At 43.5% G+C, this 22,567-nt stretch overlaps 1 protein-coding gene across 5 annotated transcripts in view; it reads left to right on the top strand.

The window, feature by feature from the left end:
• The window catches only part of NHSL2 (NHS like 2), a 1,069,731-nt gene that overhangs the window by 880,596 nt on the left and 166,568 nt on the right, over positions 1 to 22,567 (top strand). The window contains exon 1 of one of the 5 annotated variants that reach the window (XM_078663803.1): positions 11,833 to 11,851. The exons of the other annotated variants lie outside the window; for them this stretch is intronic. Within the exon in view, the coding sequence (XP_078519929.1) occupies positions 11,848 to 11,851 (4 nt within the window). The 5' untranslated portion in view covers positions 11,833 to 11,847. Of the gene's footprint in view, positions 1 to 11,832; positions 11,852 to 22,567 lie in introns of those variants that run through there. 5 annotated transcript variants of the gene reach the window in all.

Raw genomic sequence — 22,567 nt, 5'->3', positions numbered from 1 at the left:
GGGGCTGTAAACATCCTCTGCCCAAGCGGGTTTTGTTTCTGACCTCCTGAGAGCAAAGGCCGTCACCTCTGGGGGTCAGAAACTCGTCTGTGGTGGCAGGCTGGCTAAGACCAGTCCATCAGCACACTAGTAGTTGATAGGTTGTCTCGGGGAGCCTCTGAGGTGCCCTCTGGGTGCATGTATTAATAAATCCATCACTGGAGTCAATTTGGGTTTATTAATACAAGGTGTTTCAGTGACACCATTATGTAGCTGTGGAACATACTTTTAAAATGGCTTTCCTGGTCACTTGTACTGGCAGTAATATAACTGGCCTGCACAGGGGCATATCTGCTCATGCAGAGATGTCCGCACATGTAATATAATGCACCCTGCCTTAGGACTGTAAGGCCTGCTGTAGGGGTGACTTATAAATATTACATATAGTGCTTATGGGGACATGGCACACATGTGTGTGTCATTTTGTGCAGCCTGTGGTGGCAGTTTGTATGAGTTTGGTGCTGGGTCCCCTAGAGTGGCACAAGCTATGCTGTAGCTATCAGGGATCCTAACTATGCTCTAGGTACCAGAGGTACCACTTACTAAGGACTTACAGAGCTGCTAAATGTTTGGCCACTTGGGGATCAAGTGACCAGGTGTCTTGTTTTGGAAAAGAACACTGGCACTGGGGGACTTGATTAGCAGGAACCCAGTGCACTTCAGTCAAACTTACATTACATATCAGGCAAAAAGTGGGGGGACTTCTGTAGAGAAACCCCAGTTTCCTACAGTGAATTACTGGGGTGTTTTTCACTTCAGGGTTCTGAGTGACATCTTAGACAAATCCAGCTTCACTCTCATCTATTTGATGTCAGTTAGAACCCCTTGGTGAAAAACATCCCTGTAATTCACTGTTACCCATCTATAATTCTATATGTTATACATGGCTGGGGCAGCCATACGCACTATAAATCCGATAAATAAAATGGCTCTCATAGAGGAGCATTTGCATGAATAAATTGATTCTCAATCTAGTAAAGCACTGCTATAAAGTAACAACGGTGGGTAACAGATCTTGTTAAATACTGTTGCCTCCTCCTAATGGAATTTTACACTGCTCTGGCGTGGCTCTCTGAAAGCCTATCAAATAGGGATAGAAAGCAGGTAGCACAGTTCCTGGAGAAGAGGGAAGGCACAGAGAGTGGTGGAGATTCGTGTTACGTGTGGTACATCACGTATGACTCTCATGAGGTGGGTGAGCAAACAAATTATCCGGGAGAGCCAGAGCCGGGCTAAGGGTCTGGTTCGGCTCTTAGAGCCCATGCACGAGCCGAGCCCTGAAAACGTTTGCTATATAAAGCATACAACAAGCATCACGTAATTGTATGATAAAGTCTCTTCAGTTTTCAAAAAAGTTCATTTCTTTAACATGTTAGCGACAAGTACTTACTAAAAGTGATCGTTTTTAAACATCAATCTTGAATAAACTAAGAGGCTAGACTGTAAACCCTCTTGGTGGCCCAGATTATTGTAGAGAAACATTATAGTCTATTACATCAAACACAATCTGTTTTTGTACAACTGGTATTGGTGAGTTTTAATGAAAAAAATAATTTGACTGATATCACACATTTTTTGCGAGGAAGCTGTGATTTATCGAGGTTTTCTGGTTTCAGTTTGTACAAATCAGTTACTAAATATCTATGTCACTCAGAACCCCTCGGTGAAAAGCATCCCCGTAATTCACTATTACACATCTATAATTCTATACATATCTGCTAAAATTGTAGTTTGAGGACCATGCAAACCAATGGCATGCTAGCCCTGAAAAGTTATATTTATTCTCCCACAGACAACATGTTTTGTTCAGTCTCTGTCCATGTTTGGAAGTGCGACTCTGAGACTGATATACTCCAGTAAATAAATGTACTTGTTTTCATAACTGTAAAGTGACTAAGACTGATATTAGTAGAGTATTTGTGTGTACAGTATTTCCAGCTTAGTATTGTTGAATGAGCTAAGAGCTGTGACCCTTGGCTCTTTGTTATGTTTTGCCTGTGGTGTTAAAGGATGTAAATCTCATGGCACACATTCTTACCCTGTTCATAATTGAGTACTATTCGTTAAAATTCTTTGTACAAAATCCGACTTTATGGTGTGCACATAAAGGGCCATATGTAGGTAAATACTATTTACCGATTCTAAAATACGGAATTTTACCAATTCGGTATTTCAGAATCAGTAAATGGTATGTAGGTATTGATTCTGTAAATTTTACCGAATCGGTAACATTCGGTAACTACCGATTCAGTATTTACCGATTCGGTAATTCCCATTCATTCCTATGGGCCTGTAGGCCCATAGGAATGAATGGGAAATACCGAATCGGTAAATACCGAATCGGTAATAGGGGGAAGACTTACAAGGGTGGCAAGGTGTCACATTGACACCCTGTTGCACCCCTGAATAGCGCATGGGGGCACATGTGGCACACATACATGCCCTAAGGGCATGTATGTCTGCCACATGGCACTTTTGGAAAAGCACAAATTTGCTTTTTCAAAGGTTTTCGATATTTACCACCAACTTTTAGTTGGTGGTAAATACCGAATCCTTAACTCAGAAATGCACTCACTTGAGTGCTCCCTACATTAAGGATTCGGTAATTTACCGAATCGGTATTTTAAGGAATCGGTAATTTACTGATTCCTTAAATTACCGATTCGGTAAATTACCGAATCCTTAAATTTGGCCCCTACATCTCAAATGCCCAATACCGGGCGGTAACGGCCAAAATTCTGTCATTTTGGCTGTTATCGACCGGTATTGGGCTACCTACATCTGGCCCAAAGATTCCTAACGCGATTGTAAATTTTGATCCAGTGTAGTAGACATATCATTATGAATAATTCTTGAAAAACATCTGACCAGGAGGCTATCTCTGTTTCTGTTCCTCCTCAGTCTATCCTATGGAAGCAACAAAACGGGTAGGCCTGTAAAGTTGGCCAATTACTGATCAAAACTATATATTGCACAGTAACTATTGTCACCACCCTTCACATGCTAATGATGCTCTTGGAAGATGAGATGTCTACCTGCCAGGGACCTCATGCTATGGTAACTTTGTTTTCTTTCTGAAGTTGCCAACCGAACAGGTCAAACACCATGTTCCCAGGTAACGTCATCAGTGGCGGATGCCAGCTGTGGGGAGTGGTGGGGTGCAAATAACTGGACAGAAAGTAAAAAATACATACACTTAAAAAAAAGTCACTTACCTGGCTGCATGCCCTCGCTGGTCCAGATCTTCTTGCCCCAGCATGGATCCAGCCAAGTCATCTGTGGGACCAGTGCCAGGATAGGATAGAGCGGGCTGGCTGGACGCTCCTTCAGGCCCTGTAGGCCTGAGCTTGATCTCCACCCAGCTGTCTAAGACACTAGGTGGAGAGCTTTAAAGTGTGCATGCCACTTTGGCAGGTGCAAGACAGCCAGCCAGTGACATGCGCACTTTGGAGCATCCAGCCAGCCACTGCTCCTGCCCTCTGCTGCCAATCGGCAGCAGAGGACACACCCTGCACGTTTCTGGTCTCGGGCCGGCGCTGCTGCTAGTGCACACAGTGGGAAAAAAATGACAATGAAATCTTTTCATTGCCATTTTATTTTTTCTTGCGCAGCTTGCAGCGGGCGGGGGACGCTGCGCCGCCCAAGTGTCCCGCCGTCCAAGTGCCCCACCGCCCAAGTGATGTAACCGACACTGGGACACAAAAGAGCGGGAACTACAGAGCAGTCTGATGTAATGTGTGTACATCCTCAAATCCAGCTAAAACATGACTTTTAAAATACTAGTGTGGACAAAACCATTCAGGCTGCAAAAGAAACAAGCAATAGCAAATCAAATAATTCTGGCTATTTGATATGTGAAAGTGCTTGTTCGTTTATTGAGAAGAATGTGCATAGTTGTATGGAAGGTTAAAAGGGCATGAAAAAGGGGATGAGTCAACTCTTGGATGGACGAGTGAGTGCAATGATGGATGAATGAGTGTGTGACTGGGTGGGTGAATACTTTATCTGTGAGTGCATGGATGGATGAATGAGTGTGTAACTGGGTGGGTGGATACTTAATTGGTGAGCACATGCTTGGATGGATCAGTAAGCACATGTCTGCATGCTCGGTTAAGTGAATGTATGGATGGATGGTTGACTGCAGGAATGGATTACTGTGTGAGTGAGCGAATTTATGAATGCAGCTTGATCAAATCAATTATCTAGGTGGATGCCCTAGACAGTAGTAGTGCTTATGTTATAACAAAAAAACGCTAAGATTCTATGCAGATGCAAGTGTTTAACTAGGTCTACACACTATTGTACCAAGAATGTAGCCTTACGGCTAGAGCGGTCGACGTCTGGGGAACCGGGTTCGAGTCTCTGCAACATCACTCAACATTCTGTGATTCTGGGCAAATCACTTAATCTCCCCGTGCCTAACAAAAATGAATGTATCCTTGTGTAACAAAACTGATGCTATGTATAGCGCTCTGATACCCGATATCTTTGGGTCTAGTTCGCGTGATATAAAACTCTAAAAAAAATTAATTACAAAAAAAGAAGACCCAAACTATCCATTTTTACTCCTTTCCTGTCACTGCAAGGATTACACAGGAGTGGACTGTGTCATTCGAGGAATGCCACAGTGTGTCCATAATTACCTCCATGATGATTGTTCACATTTGCCCCATCACTCAGTGATTCTCAGGTCATGCCCCAATTCCCACACAATGCATTATTATTGAATGCATGTTCACCTCTGCAACCAGAAATCTTGAGTGACAACCCAGATTTGCACCACCACTTAAGGTTGTGGCCTTGATGGCCACATTTGCATCAACACTCTATAGGTCACATGCATCAAGGTAAATTGCATTCGCAAACGGTGCGAATCGCAAAATTCGGCCGTTTGCGAATGCAATTTCCTTTTTTGGGGTGCATCATGTTTTTTTATATTTTCGCAATTTAAGGAATCGCAATTATGTTGCGATTTCTTAAATTGCAATTGCATTTAAGAAATCCCAATTTGTGATTTCTTAAATGCAATGCATCACACTTTAGAAATTGCGAATTCGCAAATAGGGAGAGGTAAATTACCATGAGGTTCACCTTCATGGTAATTTGCGAAAACCTTGAAAAATGCACAAAAGTGCATTTTTCAAAGTTTCATTTTACACACACACATGCCATGTGTGTGTGAAAAATGTTCTTAAAGTTAAATTTCAGGGGTGCAGGGGGGGGTCCTTTGGACCCCCCCTGCACCCTTGAAATAGCATTCTCATTTTGCGATTCCTTAATTGCGAATCGCAAAATGAGAATGGCTTCACATTCATTCCTATGGGCCTCTAGGCCCATAGGAATCAATGGGAAGGGATTCCTTAATTGCGATTCGCAAATTGTGAATCACAATTAAGGAAAATTAAGAAATCGCAAAAAAAATGCGATTTCTTAATGCATTGCCGTTTGCAGTTTCTTAATTGCGATTCCTTAATTTTCGCAATTAAGAAATCGCAAACGGGAACAATGATGCATGTGGCCGTTTGTTCTTTAGTGCCTCTGCAGGTTGTACCATCACTCCGTATTAATCAGTGCAAGATGAAGTGTGCACCAGCACTCTTAGAGGAATAGTGGTCCCCAAGAGGAGGCTGTGCACTTCCTTAGCTGATCTATGACAAACACGGTAGTAATTAAGGATACCAGCATCTTTGAGGGCCAATGAGTGTGTGTGTGTGGGGGGGGGGGGGCATGACTCGTCTCTGGAGACAGACCAGAGATGAACTCGTTTGCCTTGCGGCTTCCAACAGTAACGAGGAAACACTTTGCGTCATGACTGACAATTGCAACGTCTAATTAAGGCTATCACGTGGGAGGATGCAAAAGGCGAATGACACATGCAACAGGCGAGGGGGCTGACACGCTGCCTCTCGCTCTGTGCATCACTGTGCAGTGATTCCCTGAACTTTCTGTTTGAAATATCTTTAGCCCTGTAAACGCGCACATTTATTGTCACTTGCATCGTGTTATATGTACATAGCCTATTTATAACTGCTGCAATTAGGGCTTGTAAAGAGAAAATTGCTAAACAGCATGAAGATGCTTGTCTTGTAATAAAACGCAAAGCAATGATTAAAAGACTTTGGGCGAAAATGTAAATGTACCCATCTTCGCATCAGAATCTTACAGTACGGATATGTCGACTAAATTATTTCTAGGGTGCTTTTCAAACAAAATGACAGTCCCCCCAGGAAGGACCACACGTGTGACACTTTCTGCATGACAAATGTTCTAGGATTATATTGAGAGATGGATGTTACTGGAAAGATAATATCAAAGGAATAGGTTATCAGCTCGAAATATCCTATAAATGGAGCCAGCCTCAGGGCACTCCTTAGCTCAAAACTAATTGCAACAAGACTGTGAGTGTTAAAGGCAGAGGGGCTGGTGACTTCACCCTGGCAAGGTTGTGGTTGCCGCTTGAGTAGGTTCACCCCCTCAACCAGTAACCCAATACCTTACATTATTCCACACTCATAGGAAGGGAGCAGACATAAGAAGCCCTCTTATCAGCATATGTTCTAACACTCTACTAGATGGTCTGCAACGGGTATTGTTGCTGTGGATGTATGTCGTTACTACGCATGCATTTACAACGCATGCCTTTACCACGCAGGTTTTACATTGCAAGTCGTTACAACGACTTGCGTTGGGGGGCGCTGGGTAGTGAATAGTTTAATTTACTATTCCAACTCCAGTCCCCGTGGATAGTAGGGAAGGTTTTGGATAGTAAATTAAACTATTCCCTATCCTACAGCACCCCCCAGCGCAAGTCGTTGTAACAACTTGCGTTGTAAAAGTTGCGTGGTAAAGGTACTGCGTGGTAAAAGTTGCGTTGTAAACGCTGTTCACCGTTGCTGTACACCTGGGGCCGTATTATAGGGTGCAACAGACATTTGCGTCCGGTTGCACACCCCCGGGACACTTTGGTATTACAGAAGGGGTCGTAGATGCTTATGCGTCCCCTTCCGTAATATCGAAAGTGGTGGCGCACTCACAGTGCTAGCGCTTCCTCAAGAGGGCATGGACCCATTCAAATGAGGGAATCCTTCTGCCTCTGCACCAGACACACATTTGATGGACGGAATGCCGAACACAACAAAACATTCACCCCCAGTCAAGCGATCCGGGTTAAATCCATCATTCTTTTGCTCACCATGCCACTTCAGTTTAGACATGGCCATATGCAAATCAGTCTTGACTCTGTGCCTTATGGGAACATTCCAGCCTGAACGGCCAAGCCAGGTCCTCCTTGGACCGTAAACAAGTATCCTAGAACCGGCTTCGGGGTTTCACCCCTCATCAGCCAGGATAGCTTGAATCCAGTGGCACAGTGAGCCCGGGACCCACGTGTGGGCATTCCCAGCCACTTTGGGCGAGAAAGCACAAGACACGCATTTGATGGACGGAATGCAAAACAAATCAAAACATTCACCCCCAGTCAAGAGATCTGGGTAAATCAATCATTCTTTTGCTAACCATGCCACTCCAGTTTAGACCTGGCAACATGCAAATCAGTCTTCACCCTGTACCTCATGGGAACAGTCCAGCCCAAAATGCTAAGCCAGGTCCTCCCTGGACCGGAAACAAGCAGCCTAGGACAGGTTTCTGGGTTTCACCCCTCATCAGCCAGGATAGCTTGAATCCAAGGTAAGGCACTGACATTGCGCCCCCTGATTGCAGCCCTCTGGCGGGAGAAATTGGGTCCCAATGACCGTACAGACATCCCCTTGCAGGCGGCTGCAGTCACTCACGGCACCTACCTGCAGAGAAATCTCTAATCCCCTTTGAAAGTGAAGACGGGTTGCCGCCTGCATTGTGAAAACACGAAGCAGCTTCAAAGGAGCCGCTCTGTTTTTCACATGAAAGCACTGCCACCAGGGCAGTGAGAGTTCACAACTGCTCTGGGGGCAGCGCATTCACGCAAATATGCGTATTTTCCGTAATTGCACCTGGTGCACTTTTTAAAAGGTGTGCCCGGCGCAATCAAGTAAAATGCACCATATGTGTAATTCGGCCCCTGAAGCGTAGTGCTAGACCTCTAGGACCTTTTTGGAGTCCAGCAACAGCTGCAGAAGAGGCAGTTCTCCATGGCTCTTCTCATTGCTATGTTGCTAGATACTCGGAGCCGCTAATATTTCTGAAGACAGGAAGTGTACCGCTCCCTGGTCTTTATCACGGGGTTATTTCTACATAATACCATGGGGCGTCGAGGGAAACAAGAGAATTCAGCAGATGTCAACAGTCCATGTTTACCTCAAAAGAAGAAGCAAATGCTTGGCTTCCCTAGCACAGGAAGCATCTGCTGCTGACTTCCTGTCAGCTTGTCAGTCAATACCTAAAGATGACTGGAAACCTACCCCGGTGATGACACTCATTTCTTTTGCTAGTTACTCAAACAAGTATGAACAGTTATCCCCTCCCCTATGGTTCCAGCTGAGCAAGAAAAGTGAAATGTACATTACTTGGTATGCTCTTTTCGCGTGGCGAAAGAATGTAATATCCATGGGAGGAAAAATAATATGTAAGATGTGATTGGTCACTTAGCAAAGAAGCACCCGCTGCAGTATTATACTCCAAAGTAGTTCTCACGGCTGTTTATCTGGGATTCCAATTGCCATCACCCATTACACCCTATCAGAGATGCTTGAACTTCACCATATTTTGGTTTATCCTGCCTGTAGACATCGCGTCGCGAACAGATGCTACAATACAGCTCTCCTGATGAAGAAGTAAATAGCAGTAAGACAGACTTGGTGGAGTTAACATCAGAGGCTGTGCCACTGTCACTCCTGGGGGGGCTTCACATTATGCTTCCTGTTGTTTTATCAGTGCAAATAGTGACTGGGCTTCTGATGGACTCCATCGAGTACATTGATAATGCCCTCCTGTGCTGTGACTCTGTCGCCCCTGGATGACTCCACATAATACATTTGGCTCCTAAAAACATCACCCTCGGTTGGGATACTGTTACTCGTGGTGGGCTCTACATAGAGTATCTAGTGCCTAATAGCACCACCCTGGGTTGTCACTGTCGCTCCTGGGTGGTCTCCAGAAAGAATATCTGGTTTAAAATTGTGCCGCCCTGGGCTGTGGCTCTTTCCCTCTTGGGTAGATCCATAGAGTACATCTGGAAGCCTGATTTCACCACCATGGGTTGAGGTTTTTTTCACTCCCAGGTGGACTTTATGCAATTTTTAATGGTGGCTTATCAGCGCAACCCATGACTTGGTTTTTGTTGCTCCTGAGTGAACTCCAAAGAGTATATCTGTTGGCCTAATAGTGCCACCCTGGGTTCTGACTGTCACTCGCGGGTGAAATCCACAGAGTATATCTGGTGGCCTCATAACACCACTCTGAGTGAGTTGTGACCGCCCACGGTTATGATGCTGTTGCTCCTGCATGGACTTCATAGAGTCTATCTGTTGGGCTAATAGTGCCATCCTGTATTAACACACTGTCGCTCCTGCGTGATCTTCATAGAGCACATCTGGCGGCCTTTTAATACCACCCTGAGCTATGACTCTGTCTCTTCTAGTTGGCCTCTGAAGTATTTTTTTTTTCTATTTGTGATTTGTGTCAAACACCCTATAATCAGAATGGAATCTAGGTACATGATGTCCTTTTGTGTGCTTTATCATTCGCAAGGGTTGTCATGTCATAGTTCGGTCTATATGCATAGGAAAGCCTGAAGGTCACTGATGAATGTGGTAACGAACGGAAGGTGCCATCTGATATCAAGCGTCTGAGACTCATGATGGACCAGTCACTGTCTTCCCTACTGAGGTCCTGTGATGCAAGAGGGGTCCCTCTTTGGAGGTGACAGCATCACAGTGGCACGTTGGTGAGTCGTTTTGAAGAATGCTACTGGCGTGAGTGCTTGACTTTAACTACTGGTTTTGTGTCCTACAACTCTGGCAAGTACTTAGCCCTGTGCTAGTTGTGAGTGATTGCTGGGGCCATCACAGCTGGGGGATGCGTGCTTCTCTACAAGTCCTTGCAGTACCCCAGCAGAGTCAAGTGGGGCAGACCTCAGGGCTTCCTCCAATGGCAGACCAGCCTACTGAATGCAGGAAGAGGACTTGGCAGGGCATAAAGTGGGTTGAGTGGTTCTAGGTGGCTTCGTGATCTGCACAAGGCTGCAGACAAAAATGTCCTGAAGGCTGGTGGGGAAGAACGCAGGAACAAATCCATCCCCACCACGCACTCCGCCTTGTAACGCTCTTTGTAAATGGTTGTTTCTTCCACCCCTTCCGTGTTGGATTTCCACATGAATTAGGGTAGATTGCTATTGGCTACACAAGCTTACTTCCTGCTCAAATAACAAACTATTTCAATAAGACTACAAGAAAAAAAAGAGAAAAAACACCAGCTCTAATTTGCAGTAGAAAATACATGTTGCCTGGAAGGCATCCCTCACAGCTCAACTCCACTGCACCCAGGAGGCACCTTGGTGTCCTAGTTTCAGTGTGTCAGTCATACATAAATTGATACCACTACCAAACTGCCTTACTCCATCTTTTCACTGGTCATTCTTAGCATCATCGGTGCTTTAAAGCGACTCCAGGCTGTAATATCTTCTACAAATATTACATCCAAAATACCATAACTGTGGATTAAGTCCACTCATGCAGGACAAAACACACTAGCACAATCTGTGGATATGCTTGCCTTCTCTGAATAATACCCATATATTAGCCACGGAAATTCCTAGCCAATTTTCAAATAATGTCCTGTACGAAGAATGCAACATCCTTGGAAACGATAGCCCCCAAAGCTGTTAAACACTACAGACACATTTACTCTGTTTATTTATTGTGAGAGTGGCATGGGTGACGTACCTCGGGGAGGGAGCACATTCCAAACAACTGTTATGTGATGGTAAGTAAAAGTCAGAACAGATCAACTGAAATGTGCAGTGTGAAGTGAAGAGCGTCAAACAGACAACAGGGACTCAAATTCTACATTTCGGAGTTTTGCGACAAACAGCAGCGTGAATATGTGTCCATCCCATATCACACAGGCGCCTCCGAAATATCTGTTAAGACAACATTTGAGAGATATAAACCAACTTCAATCTTTTTTTGCGTCTGTGTTGGTGGTGCCGTGTGTGAGAAGAGTGAAGTAAAATGTCTGCACCTTTATATTAGGACCTATTGCAATCCGATGCTGTGACAGTTGTCATGGTAACGCAGGGATCTGTTGTGTTTCTGCCTTTTACTGAAGTACTTTGCGAAACAAATGCTTTTTCATCTCCAAGTCGAGGGGCTTTTTGCCGGCTCGTTTAGTGGAGAGGTGGTGGTGCGTCCGGGCTGCGCGCGCGCCGGCCTCGCGCGCTTTCAACCTTCCAGATCAAGGGCGCGATTTATGAGTCAAACTTTTATTTGAATAGATCTCCATTCGGCGAGTGCAGGGAGCGTGGGAGGGGCTTCTTTCACGTAACCCCTTCTTAGCCAGGGGGGTGGCAGGTGGAAGAGAAGGTCAGACCTCATCTACAAGGATCCTCGCGACCACGGCAGATTTCTAGGCCCAGATTCCATCGAGAGGGTCCGCGTGGGATGCGCACGTCAGACGCCTGGCGGGATTTTGCACTATTTTTGGCTGGAATGTCTGCTGCTTAAGCAAGAGACAGTATTTGGCGTAAGTAAATAGCTGTATTAGCTGCAAACATCTATGCTGCCTTCCACTGAACCAACTGTGGTCAGGAACTGGTGGCCACTTTGAGGAACATGGACCCGGACCTACGCCTGGGCTGGAGTCAGTAGCAGTGATATGGGTACGTACTTAAGAGTGATGCGCGGGAAGTCCCGGGTGCACTGGGTCTGGATTTAAGAGTCGCCTCTGACCAGTAAATGTGACATGAGTACAGATGTAAGAGCGGCCTCGGGTTGGCGTGAGTGACATCAATATGTATTTGCGTGACCTCACTCAAGTATGAGTGACATGGATTAGGGTGTCTAAGAGATCTGGCGTCAGTGTGAATGGCATGGATATTTATTTAGGAGTGATTCTGGGACGCTTTGAGAGTCATGAGTGTGAAATTAAGAGTGCCCTGGAGTCAGCATGAGTGACATGGTTTTGTATTTAAGAGTGACTTTGGGCCAGTGTGAGTGACATGGAATCAGATGGGAAAATTAAGTGTGAGTGACGCTGGCACAGCCCTTGGGTGAGTTGGTGTGACATGGGTCAAGATGTATGAGCGGCAGGTTCGGTATGAGCGACAAGGGCTTGAACGTTGAAAAGACGTCACTTCAATATGCATGACGTGAGTCCTGATTTAAGACTGATTTAGGGTTGTATCTTAGAATGACATATCATCAGGGATGTATTTTAGAAGGACATATAAGTACTGTGTTACTTTCCAGCTTGGTGTGCACTACGTGTGTAGGTCCATCTGCAAGAGTGACATGGGATCCAATTTTGTGTCTGTGGGTAACATGCTATTTTTCAGTAAGAGTGACTTTGGTGTCAGAATGTAATTATACAATTTTTCAGTAAGAGTGACTTTGGTGTCAGAATGTAATTATAACATTTTTCAGTAAGAGTGAATTTGGTGAAAGTATGTAACAATGGCATTTTTCAGTGAGAGTGACTTTGGTGTCAGTATGTAATAATATAATTTTTCAGTAAGAGTGAATTTGGTGAAAGTATGTAACAATGGCATTTTTCAGTGAGAGTGACTTTGGTGTCAGTATGTAATAATATCATTTTTCAGTAAGAGTGAATTTGGTGAAAGTATGTAACAATGGCATTTTTCAGTAATAGTGACTTTGGTGTCAGTATGTAATAATATAATTTTTCAGTAAGAGTGAATTTGGTGAAACTATGTAACAATGGCATTTTTCAGAAAGAATGACTTTGGTGTTAGTATGAAACAATGTCATTTTCAGTAAGAGTGAATTTGGTATAAGTATGTAACAATGGTATTTTTCAGTAAGAGGGGCTTTCGTGTAAGTATGTAACAACAGCATTTGTCAGTGACATTGGTGTCGGTATGTAACAATAAAAAAATGCTGTAAGAGTGAATTTGGTGTCAGTAGGTAACATGCCATTTTTCAAAAAGATTGACTTTGGTGTCAGAATGTAACAATAGCATTTGTCAGTAACTGTGACACTGGATACTTCTGAAATAGTGACACATTTAATTGATTATGCGTGCCATGGATGTTCCATCATGAATTACATAAATAAGTATTTAAGCTTTTATTGTCGTTTTGAGCATCACTGATACTTGTGTAAGAATTTCCTGGTTTATTATGCATGACAAAGATACATATGTCGGAATGACGTGTTTTATTATTCGTGATATTTTACTATGAATGTCATTGATATTTGTTTAGCAATAACATGTTTTTTTCACAGTTGTACAGGCATCTATCTAAAACCAACGTCCTTATGTTCATTTGTATGTATGTATGAATGATTCGTTACGGCTGTCATTAACATGCACATACAAATGGCATGCTTCATTGTGAGTGACAGTTATGCATCCGTAGGAAAGACATGCTCATTCTGAGTGACACTAATAGGTATGTGAGAATGATGTTTCATTTTGAATGACATTGACATGAAGGCAACAATAAAAATGTATAATTAGGACAGGCATTGATATTTATTCACAAATGACATGATACGTATGTAAGAATGACATGTTTCATCATTAGTAGTATTGGCACACGTATAAGAGAGAAGATGCATGAACTGTATTTTATTGTTGCATTTATATAGCCATGTGCGGGGCGCGGAATCACTCACCTTGGATGCCGCTCCATGGGAAGTGCATGGCGGGAAAGTGTTGTATTGACTGTGGTTCTCTGTGAGAAGTGTGCTGATGATGTACATTAGTGGCCACAGAAGTGCTCTTAGCCTCTTTTGGTGGGGCAGACTGGAGCAGTGGCAAGGAGATGTGAGAAATATGGTAAGAACTAAAACATATAGACAGCCACACAGCACTGACCTAGCCAAAGGAACCGTGAGGTGCTGTGTGAACACCAAAAAGGGGGCGGTGGGATAATCAGAGCGCCAAACAAGTAAATCAAATAGCAATATGCGCAAGAGGGAGATGTTGTAAAGTGCATAAAATGGTGCCAAACCAGCAACATTGGGAGCTGGTGGCATGAGCAGAAGCCAGGCACCATTTTATAGAGGCAGAATTACTGTCTATTGCTGTACATAAACAACTCATACAGTGAAGAGGAAACAAGACTGGTGACGTCACCTCTGAAAGCACACATTTCATCTACACCTGCTGGGCCGAAAGGTAGCAAAATATTTGACACCCTAACTCTTCTCATGCTCCAGACGGCTCCCAAAGGCAAACCCTAGTGGGGTCACGGCTTCAGAAGACTTCTCAAGACCTGGCTCTTCGAACAGTAGCAGCTCCCTCCCCCCCACCCCCCAGCGCCTTGAGACCCCCACGGGTATGTAGTGCGCTTTACAAATGCTATGATTGATTGATAGTGAGATTGGAACCTTGCCGTAATCAAGGTGAGAGTCAAAGCGGCTGCTAGGTTGCTTCCCCCGACAGTACAAGAACAAATCATCTCACCAGTGTAAGAGTTTCTGTTTTCACTCCTCCAGATGAGCCCAATACTTTTTCTCAGATTCCTGAGACCCTTGTTTTAGACAAGCATTCTCCTGCCCTTCTAGCATTTCCTTCAGGACAACGTTTAGTCATTCATTTATCGAGTTTTATATAGAGCAAACTTGACCCGAAGGTATCAGAGCGCTTTACATAGTTGGCAAAGCAGTAGTTACATGAGTTACATATGTAGTAAATTCAACCACATATGCACAAATACTTAGCAACAGTATACACAAGAGGCCCTTGCACAAAGCTGACTAACTGGAAAGAAGGCATTAGGAACTGACTTTTACATTCATTATTAGTAGGGAATTACCTTTCAGGGTGAAAAAGTGACAATGAGGGAAAGGAGACTTACCCAGCTTCCATTGTTTCCCTAGGACACCAGCACAGGGACAGTCTGCTCCCACTGTCCTAAATAACCGTGAGGTCAGCAGAGGCACACACATAGGTCCTCACAGGGCATTGCCAGCCCCCCCACAGTAGATGAGCTTAAGTGACCAGGGCAGGAAGGAGCAGTAGGGATAGGGGTTACAATGGTGCCTGGGGTGAGGGAAATGTGGGTCTACACACAGCCTCTAATTGATAGGGAGCGAGGGGTAAAAAGGGATTAAGGCTCAGAGGGAAGACTTAGATGGGCTGGGAAGAAACTAGGAAGAAGCTGGAATCCATCTAAGGTTTGCTAATACATAAAGGAATCTGCAGTTCCAAAAAGCTTAAAACAAGAAGGTCCAAATCAATGTAGATCCAGCTCCATTCTTAAGAGTACATGGCAGGAGTGAGTTGCTGTTACGCACATTTTACTAGTCGAATGGAAATTAAGCCTAGTGGCGCCAGAAACTAGTGTTAGAGTAAGTTCTACAATAAAAAAAAAATCACTGCACGCACTTTTTTTGCCCCTTTCAATGTGAATCAATGTTTGTCATAGTAAATTTAAAAAACATGATTTATTTCCAGCTGTTTTCATAGACATTTTGTTAGCCCAATAAACTTAATTTGAACCGACTGCTTCATCCCTTGGAGCACTAATAGAACATATCGAATGACTATTTATTAACAGAAGGTTTGCCATCCATATAAATGTCTATCTGTGGCCTTGCCAGGGGTCAGTGATAAATGGTTGTATGCCATTTTATTGTGTAGAGCTAGTATGAGTTGTTTTAAACTCTGGTTTTGACACTCACGCTTTAAATGTGGTTCTACCGACTGCCTCTGCCGCGAAAAAAGAAACAGAATCAAACGTACGGTCCTTAGCTTTTGGCTGAAACATTTGTCTCTAGTGTGCCTGAAAGGATATGTAGTTTCAGAAAGTGTTTAAGTGTCAAAGTGCAATACTGCATGCAATTTGTGGTAGGCTATCTTCGGTGTTTTGCTTGTGCACAGGCTTCAATTTTGGATTGAACCCATATTGATATTTTTGTTTAGAGACTTTTAATGTTACAGTGCATTGGAATTCACAATTTCTTTAGTGTGCTTTTTGGTCTCATCCACAGACAGTTTATCGCCGTCTGATGTCAAAAAGATGCATTGTGGACAATGCCAAAACTTAAAATGGTCTTTGCGCCAGCTCGCTGCTATCATTGGTCAGCTTTCTTGTCAATCCCATTTGCTTGTTTATTATTCCAAGGCTTTTGTTCCTCTTCTTGTGCTTGTCTTTCCCCTGTACCTAGATTTAAAGTCACTTCTGATATGTACCAAAGATTCCTATCTAGAAATGTCCAGTCCTCTCTGTCAGGGTTCAGTACTAGTCAATACTTGTCATCGATCCCACCTGCCCACAAATTATGGGGGAACAGATTCCTCACATACACCTTTTTGAGACTCTGAAATGCCCTCCCAGCACCACCTAAGACTCACAAAAGAACTTACTATGGCCTAAAAACCAAACTGTTCCACTAACTCTGTGACTTAACAACATCTTAGGTCCACGGGCCGTCCCTCGACTATGGTCGTTCAGCACACACCATTTGCTATCACTCAAGCACACCCTATCAGTCAAATGTCTAACGCCAGCATTATCACGCGCTACCCTACATCGGTTATATCATCAACGTAGGTCCACACAAGGTTCATCTTTCATCTCCATTCTCCCTGAGCCAACTTACAGAGACTTGATGACACAACTCCTTAGCTCCTTGTCAGTCAAGCCTGACACACATGTTCCCATCTAAACGCATGGGAGTGCTGGCTGTGTCCTCTTATATCCTCACATGCTAAGAGACAGTACTTTTTTGCATCAAGTGGTGCATGAGTATGAAAAATAAATCCAGTTATTATATGCCCTGTTTATCCTCTACACCACAGGCACGAGCTTGTATCTAATGCTGCCTGTACTTGAGCTCAGTATGACGACAGCACTGTTTCTGGGGAGCACCACGCTTCATTGCTGGTGACTCACCAGGCTTGTAGTATCTCAGGGGGGCCGGTTCCTCTGCAGTCTGTTTTTTTTTCAGCGTGTAACAGGCTCACTGTTGGGGCTCAGCCCAGCCCCACGCTGTGCTCTGTGACCAAGTGCTTAGGGGTCTGTCGAGCTCCCCAAGGCCTCTGCTCCTGTTAGATGCACTGAGCTCATCATTTCTCTGGCTCTCGCAGAGATGGTTCCTGCTACTTTTTCAGGCACACGTTTTCCAGATTAGATGTATTCTTTAGTTCACTCCACAGTTGCAAAGAGTTCTGTAATATCTCATCCTGGCATCGGTGTCGTCAAAACACAGATTATATAGCCTTATAGCCCGCCGTAGAGGGCTATACCGGCTATTAAAGGCCCTCTCCAGCGTTAAAGGCCCCGAGCCGAAGGCGAGGGCCTTTAACAGGGGAGAGGGACTTTAATAGCGGTATAGCCCATCAACGAAGGGCTATATGGCTATTAGAACATTCTGTCACTAGAGGACAGAATGTTCTAACAAAAAAAACAAAGCCTTTTGGGAGCGTGAGGGGATTGGAATCCCCTCAGGCTCCCTGAACCCTTTGTTCACAGCCAGAGCTGTGAACAAAGAAACATTGGAATGTTAGAGCTCCAGACTTATACCAGCCATTATAAGCCCGGAGCACTCCATTGTTTTCAATGGAGCTCCCAACATTCCAATGTTCTAATTGTTTTTAGAACATAGAGCCCTACCAGGGTTTGGATGAAGTTCACCTCCTGGACGTGGACAATGATTCACCATACTGCATTAGTGATATCAAGTGTCCTTAGAACCCCCTGGTGACATCATAAGGTTCATTCATTATTCCACCCTTTGACCCTCATTAGCCTCCCATTTGTTGCTTTGGGGCAGGGCAAAGGAAAGGAGCAGAAAATAGAGACAGCATATATGCCAATTAAAATTCTGTTCACTTTCTGTTTCTTCTGCTGTCTTCATTACCACTAAGACCAAGGCTAGCAGGGGCAGTGACAGGGATACAGAAGGGACAGGTATACATAACAGCTGCTGTCATTGGCAACCGTTAAGTGCCACCCATGTGATTGCGCCCTGAGATCAGACATAGACCCAATTGCTGGTTCTGCAATCTATGGTGGCGAAAAGAAGTTGGAAGAGTTTTTTTTTACTCTGATGTGCCCAAATCTGTTCTTTAAATCACAGATAATGGAAATCCAGGCATGTCCTACAATGGGCCAAAACACTGTTGAGATAGCTCAACACATCAACCATTCACTGTTGGTATAAGGTGTGACCTGAAAGTAATAATTTTAAAACTTAACAAGGCCAAATCAGGCTTTCACCCTTCATAGGTCGATAAACTAAGCTCAATTGTACTGAATGTTAAAGGGGACATTCAGTAAAGAGAAAAAAAAGTTGTCTATGCTCTGTCTTGCATCATTAACAAATACAAACAATACGCATTTTCGAATGTTCCTTTGTTTGGTGAAGACTTCTTGAGTTTTGAGGTATATTATGTCATCATTCACCAGTTGGTCCGTTTAATAGCACCAGTTTAAAGCACTTAAAACAATAAAACTGAGGTATTAAGCACTTTGAAAAGAGCAAGCTGTTGTTACTAGTGTTGTTTTTCTAACAACAAAATCGTTTTGTTATTAATAGCACAATTCTTACTACTGTTATATGAACAGTTGCTTTGATAACAATATAAACGTTATTATTATAATGCATTGTGGATAATAAAACGGTATTGTGGGTAAGTAAACTGCAGTAATCAACTATGCGCAATAAAATACTGTAATGTTCTGTTTCTCAATCGCTTCCTGGCGTAGTGAAACCATGGTCAGGTTCTACGAAAGCCCAAGTTGGCTTTAGAAAGAGTAATGGAAAATTTGAGAAAGTTTGCCTCTCTGAAGAAAAATCCAGCTGTTTCCAATCTTCACCAACCTCAGCTCACCTTCTGACTTAGTCAACTGAAATCTGTTCCGGTGCTTGGTGACTGGTGAAGTGGTTTTGTCACCAGACTTCGATCAATCAGCTTTTGTTGAATACAAATAATTTTAAGTCTCTGGTTTAGAGAGGACATGGCTTGGCAGTTTGAGCTGGACTGTTCTCATTGGAGCCAAGACTATCACTGATTTGCACATGGCTGGGTCTAAAAAGTGCATGGTGGGCAAAGGGAAGATGGGTTGAAATGGTACCCAAGAGATTGCTAGTGGTTAGATTTATGGCAAGCATCCTCCCATCACCTTTGGTTTGTTTGGGGTTAAAAATATGTTTAGCTAATGCTTCATTCAAGGATAAGTTGTGTGTGTGCATACACATTTCTTCTAACCAATCTTCACACGTTTGAACAGTCCAATCTGATGTTTCTCTTTACTTACATTTCATTAATTTCAGAAGCTGAGATTATCCTAGCATCACTAGTATTTTAGACTTCTTCTTTTAGGCAGCAGTGACTCTCAAAGCAGAGGAATCAGAGCAAGTGAAACCGCTCTCAGCAGGCGGTACTTTTCAGAGATTATTAAAATATTCATAAATGATTTAGAGGTAAATGTGAGGAGCAGTGTTTGATCTCTGCTGGTGATCACTCTGAGAGATGCAGTTAAAGCTGTCTGATCCCAACTTTCCATCACCAAACCCTGCATCTACAGCCCTGTGACTAAGACATTGACTGACACCCCCATCTGACAAGACCACTTATTCTTCTTTTTATGTTAATCTGTTATCCAGCCTTACTCTACACGAGCAACGCTGCATAGTTTTAGAGCTGAACAATAAAACAATACACAAAAGATGTCAGAACAGAACAAATGGGACTTTAGTATTTGAGGAAACCTCAAAATTGTGCAGAAAGTACCCCCAAAACAGGTAACTGCACATCAAGGCCACACTACTGGCCAATCGTGTGTTATATAAATGCCAAGAACATAACATAACACAACATAACATGGTAAATAAGTGTGTTCTTTTGTAAATACAAAGCAGGAGAGGTGATACTCTCACCCAATTTAGTGGTACTCAATTTATTGCATTTGAATGACGAAATAGTGAGTTGACCGTGGCGATACTCACATATGTGATCTAGAGATGGCCTAGACATAAGCATCTAATGCTTAGTGCCCTCCACCATGATAATTAATGTAGGAAAGTGCATGGTGACACCTTAAGGCAGTGCTTAATGTGTACAAAAATATAAGTGCCAGGGCCCTTATCAGGAGACCACTGCAGCTCACACTACCCATTGCCCCTGCCAGTGCTGCAAATGAGAGTACCAATACAACTGCTAACCATCCCACTTCTACAAGTCTGACGATTCAGATTATTCCAGGTGCCTAACACCAAAAGAATAGCTTGGGCAGCAGGTACTAGTCCTATTTAATATATTGAATTAATAAACAACTGTTGTTGGGCTCTTTTCTAAATTAGACAGCGCCACCATGTGGCAGAGTATCATGCGTGAAGGTGTTGACAATTAAGAGGTGGTGCCTATCACCAGAAAACACAGGCTCAAATTAAGCACTGCTGTAAGGATGCAGTAATACAGATGGCAAGTTCACATCAAGTGTGGGGCTGCTTGGGAGGCTAACCCAGGACAATAAAGAGGAAGTGTTCGTAAACATCACATTGAACATGCACTTACCTTATCGGACTACGGTTTTATCATACACTAATGGGGTATCTATTGTAGAGGTTGGGGGTGGGCATATTCAGTAGCTAACCCCACCTACAGTCAGGCCACGTTTATAACAGACTAATATCCTTTGTGCATCGTACGTGAAGAGGAAACCGCAAAACGTTCAATAATTGTCAACCAAATTAGGTAACGGAATGGAAGGTGTGAAATTTAGTTTAAAGACTCAACCGTGGGTGGTGGCTTTATTTAGGGGAAAAGCTATCAGACCATTGCCCTATATAATTGTGTGAAAAAGTCCTGTTATGAATTACGAAGCAAATAGTTGAATACACTATATAATGATATGAATTAGTCATATTATGAATTACAAAGCAACTAGCTCAGCTTTAGAACAACAGAGCTACCAAGCGGCCATCTGCTAAGGGTTGAGCAATCACTGTCACAGGAAAGAAGTTTTAGGAAAAAGATAGTTACATTGGACAGTTTTCCCGCCAGAAAAAAAGTTTGCTGTCAATCTAAACTCTCTCACGTCTAGGAAGGGTGAACGTCCTGAAACTGGTGGCAGCTCACAGACAAACATGCCCTCTGCAGACAGACCCCTTGCCTTGACTGGCTGGTAATGTAACAGCGAAAAACGTGCGGCTCCAAACTACAACTTATTCGATGTTGAATTCTTAAAAAGAGCCCCACGTTGGCATGAAAATAAAAAAGCGTATACCGCAGTGTGACTATTTTAGTAATTTTCAACTGAAATCAATGGAGGTTGGCTACAAAAAACACTTTTAAGAAATTCCGGGTGCTCAAAATATGTCAGCACTGCTTAGCTCCTTAAAACGTTTGCACCTCGGATCAGCTCTTCAGTTACCGCTTTGCACAAACAAATATTCAAAGTTTAACTGGGTTCTCATATACTTAAGGTGCAATCAAGTGGGGTGGCACTGGGAAATACACTGTTCTCTTCTACTAAGAAATTAATTGAGCAAAAGGAATACATTGTTCTCTTTTACTGAGAAATGAGTTATGAGAAAGGAAATCTTTTTCATCATTGTGTAAACGGGTGCAGGATATTTCTTCATATCCTGCCCCCTCCTGCCACCTTGTACTCTCTGCCCCCACCGCCACCGCCCGCCATTCCTGTACCTCCACCCACACATCTCACCCAGACCTCGAGATCACTGTAGGACATTATTGTGCCTCCAAGAGAAAAACTTGTAATGTAGGGAAAAACTACCCTTCCTGCAAGGCTCCTTCCTGGTTCTCTATTTATTGAACCTCCTTTCCTCTCTCCAGGTCCCTCTGTTCGATCTCTGCCACCCCTCCAGCTCTTCGTTGTACTTTGCAAATAACCCACATAATAACTTTCTGTATAAAAAATAATAGCCGATTTCCTCCCGGTTCATTCAATTTACTTACCTTGAGGGCTCGAAGATTTGAAAGACCTGGCTGTGATTAGAATTCATGACCTGCGGATCACAACAGATGTCAGCGGCGAGCAAAACATTTTCTCACCCATCTTGTCCAGTGTTATTCTATAGATACCGATTTGTCAATTCTAGACTCACTCACTTGTAGAAGATTTACTGGGGCCATCACCTGGTATTTCCGGTGCTGAACTGAAGCCCTTTCTTCAGGAGTACAACATTTCTAGGCCCCAACAGTCAATAAACAAATTCCAGTCTACTGATGCTGAGGCAGAATCCTTTCCAGCTCTGTTTGCTTGTCTCAGATCGGTATGCTAAGCATTTCTCGAGGCTTGCTGTGTCAGAATTTGGGGCAGTGATGCACAAAGTCTTTTAGTGATCATTAAAATGGATTGAATCAATTTTCCAGCTTTTTAGCGGCTTTCATCAGCGGTAATGAAGCAAACAAATCTTGCCCTGCACTAAAGTT

The sequence above is a fragment of the Lissotriton helveticus genome, chromosome 10, assembly GCF_964261635.1.
Source record: "Lissotriton helveticus chromosome 10, aLisHel1.1, whole genome shotgun sequence".
Taxonomy (NCBI): Eukaryota; Metazoa; Chordata; class Amphibia; order Caudata; family Salamandridae; genus Lissotriton; species Lissotriton helveticus.
This window is presented reverse-complemented; position numbering and strand designations above follow the sequence as displayed.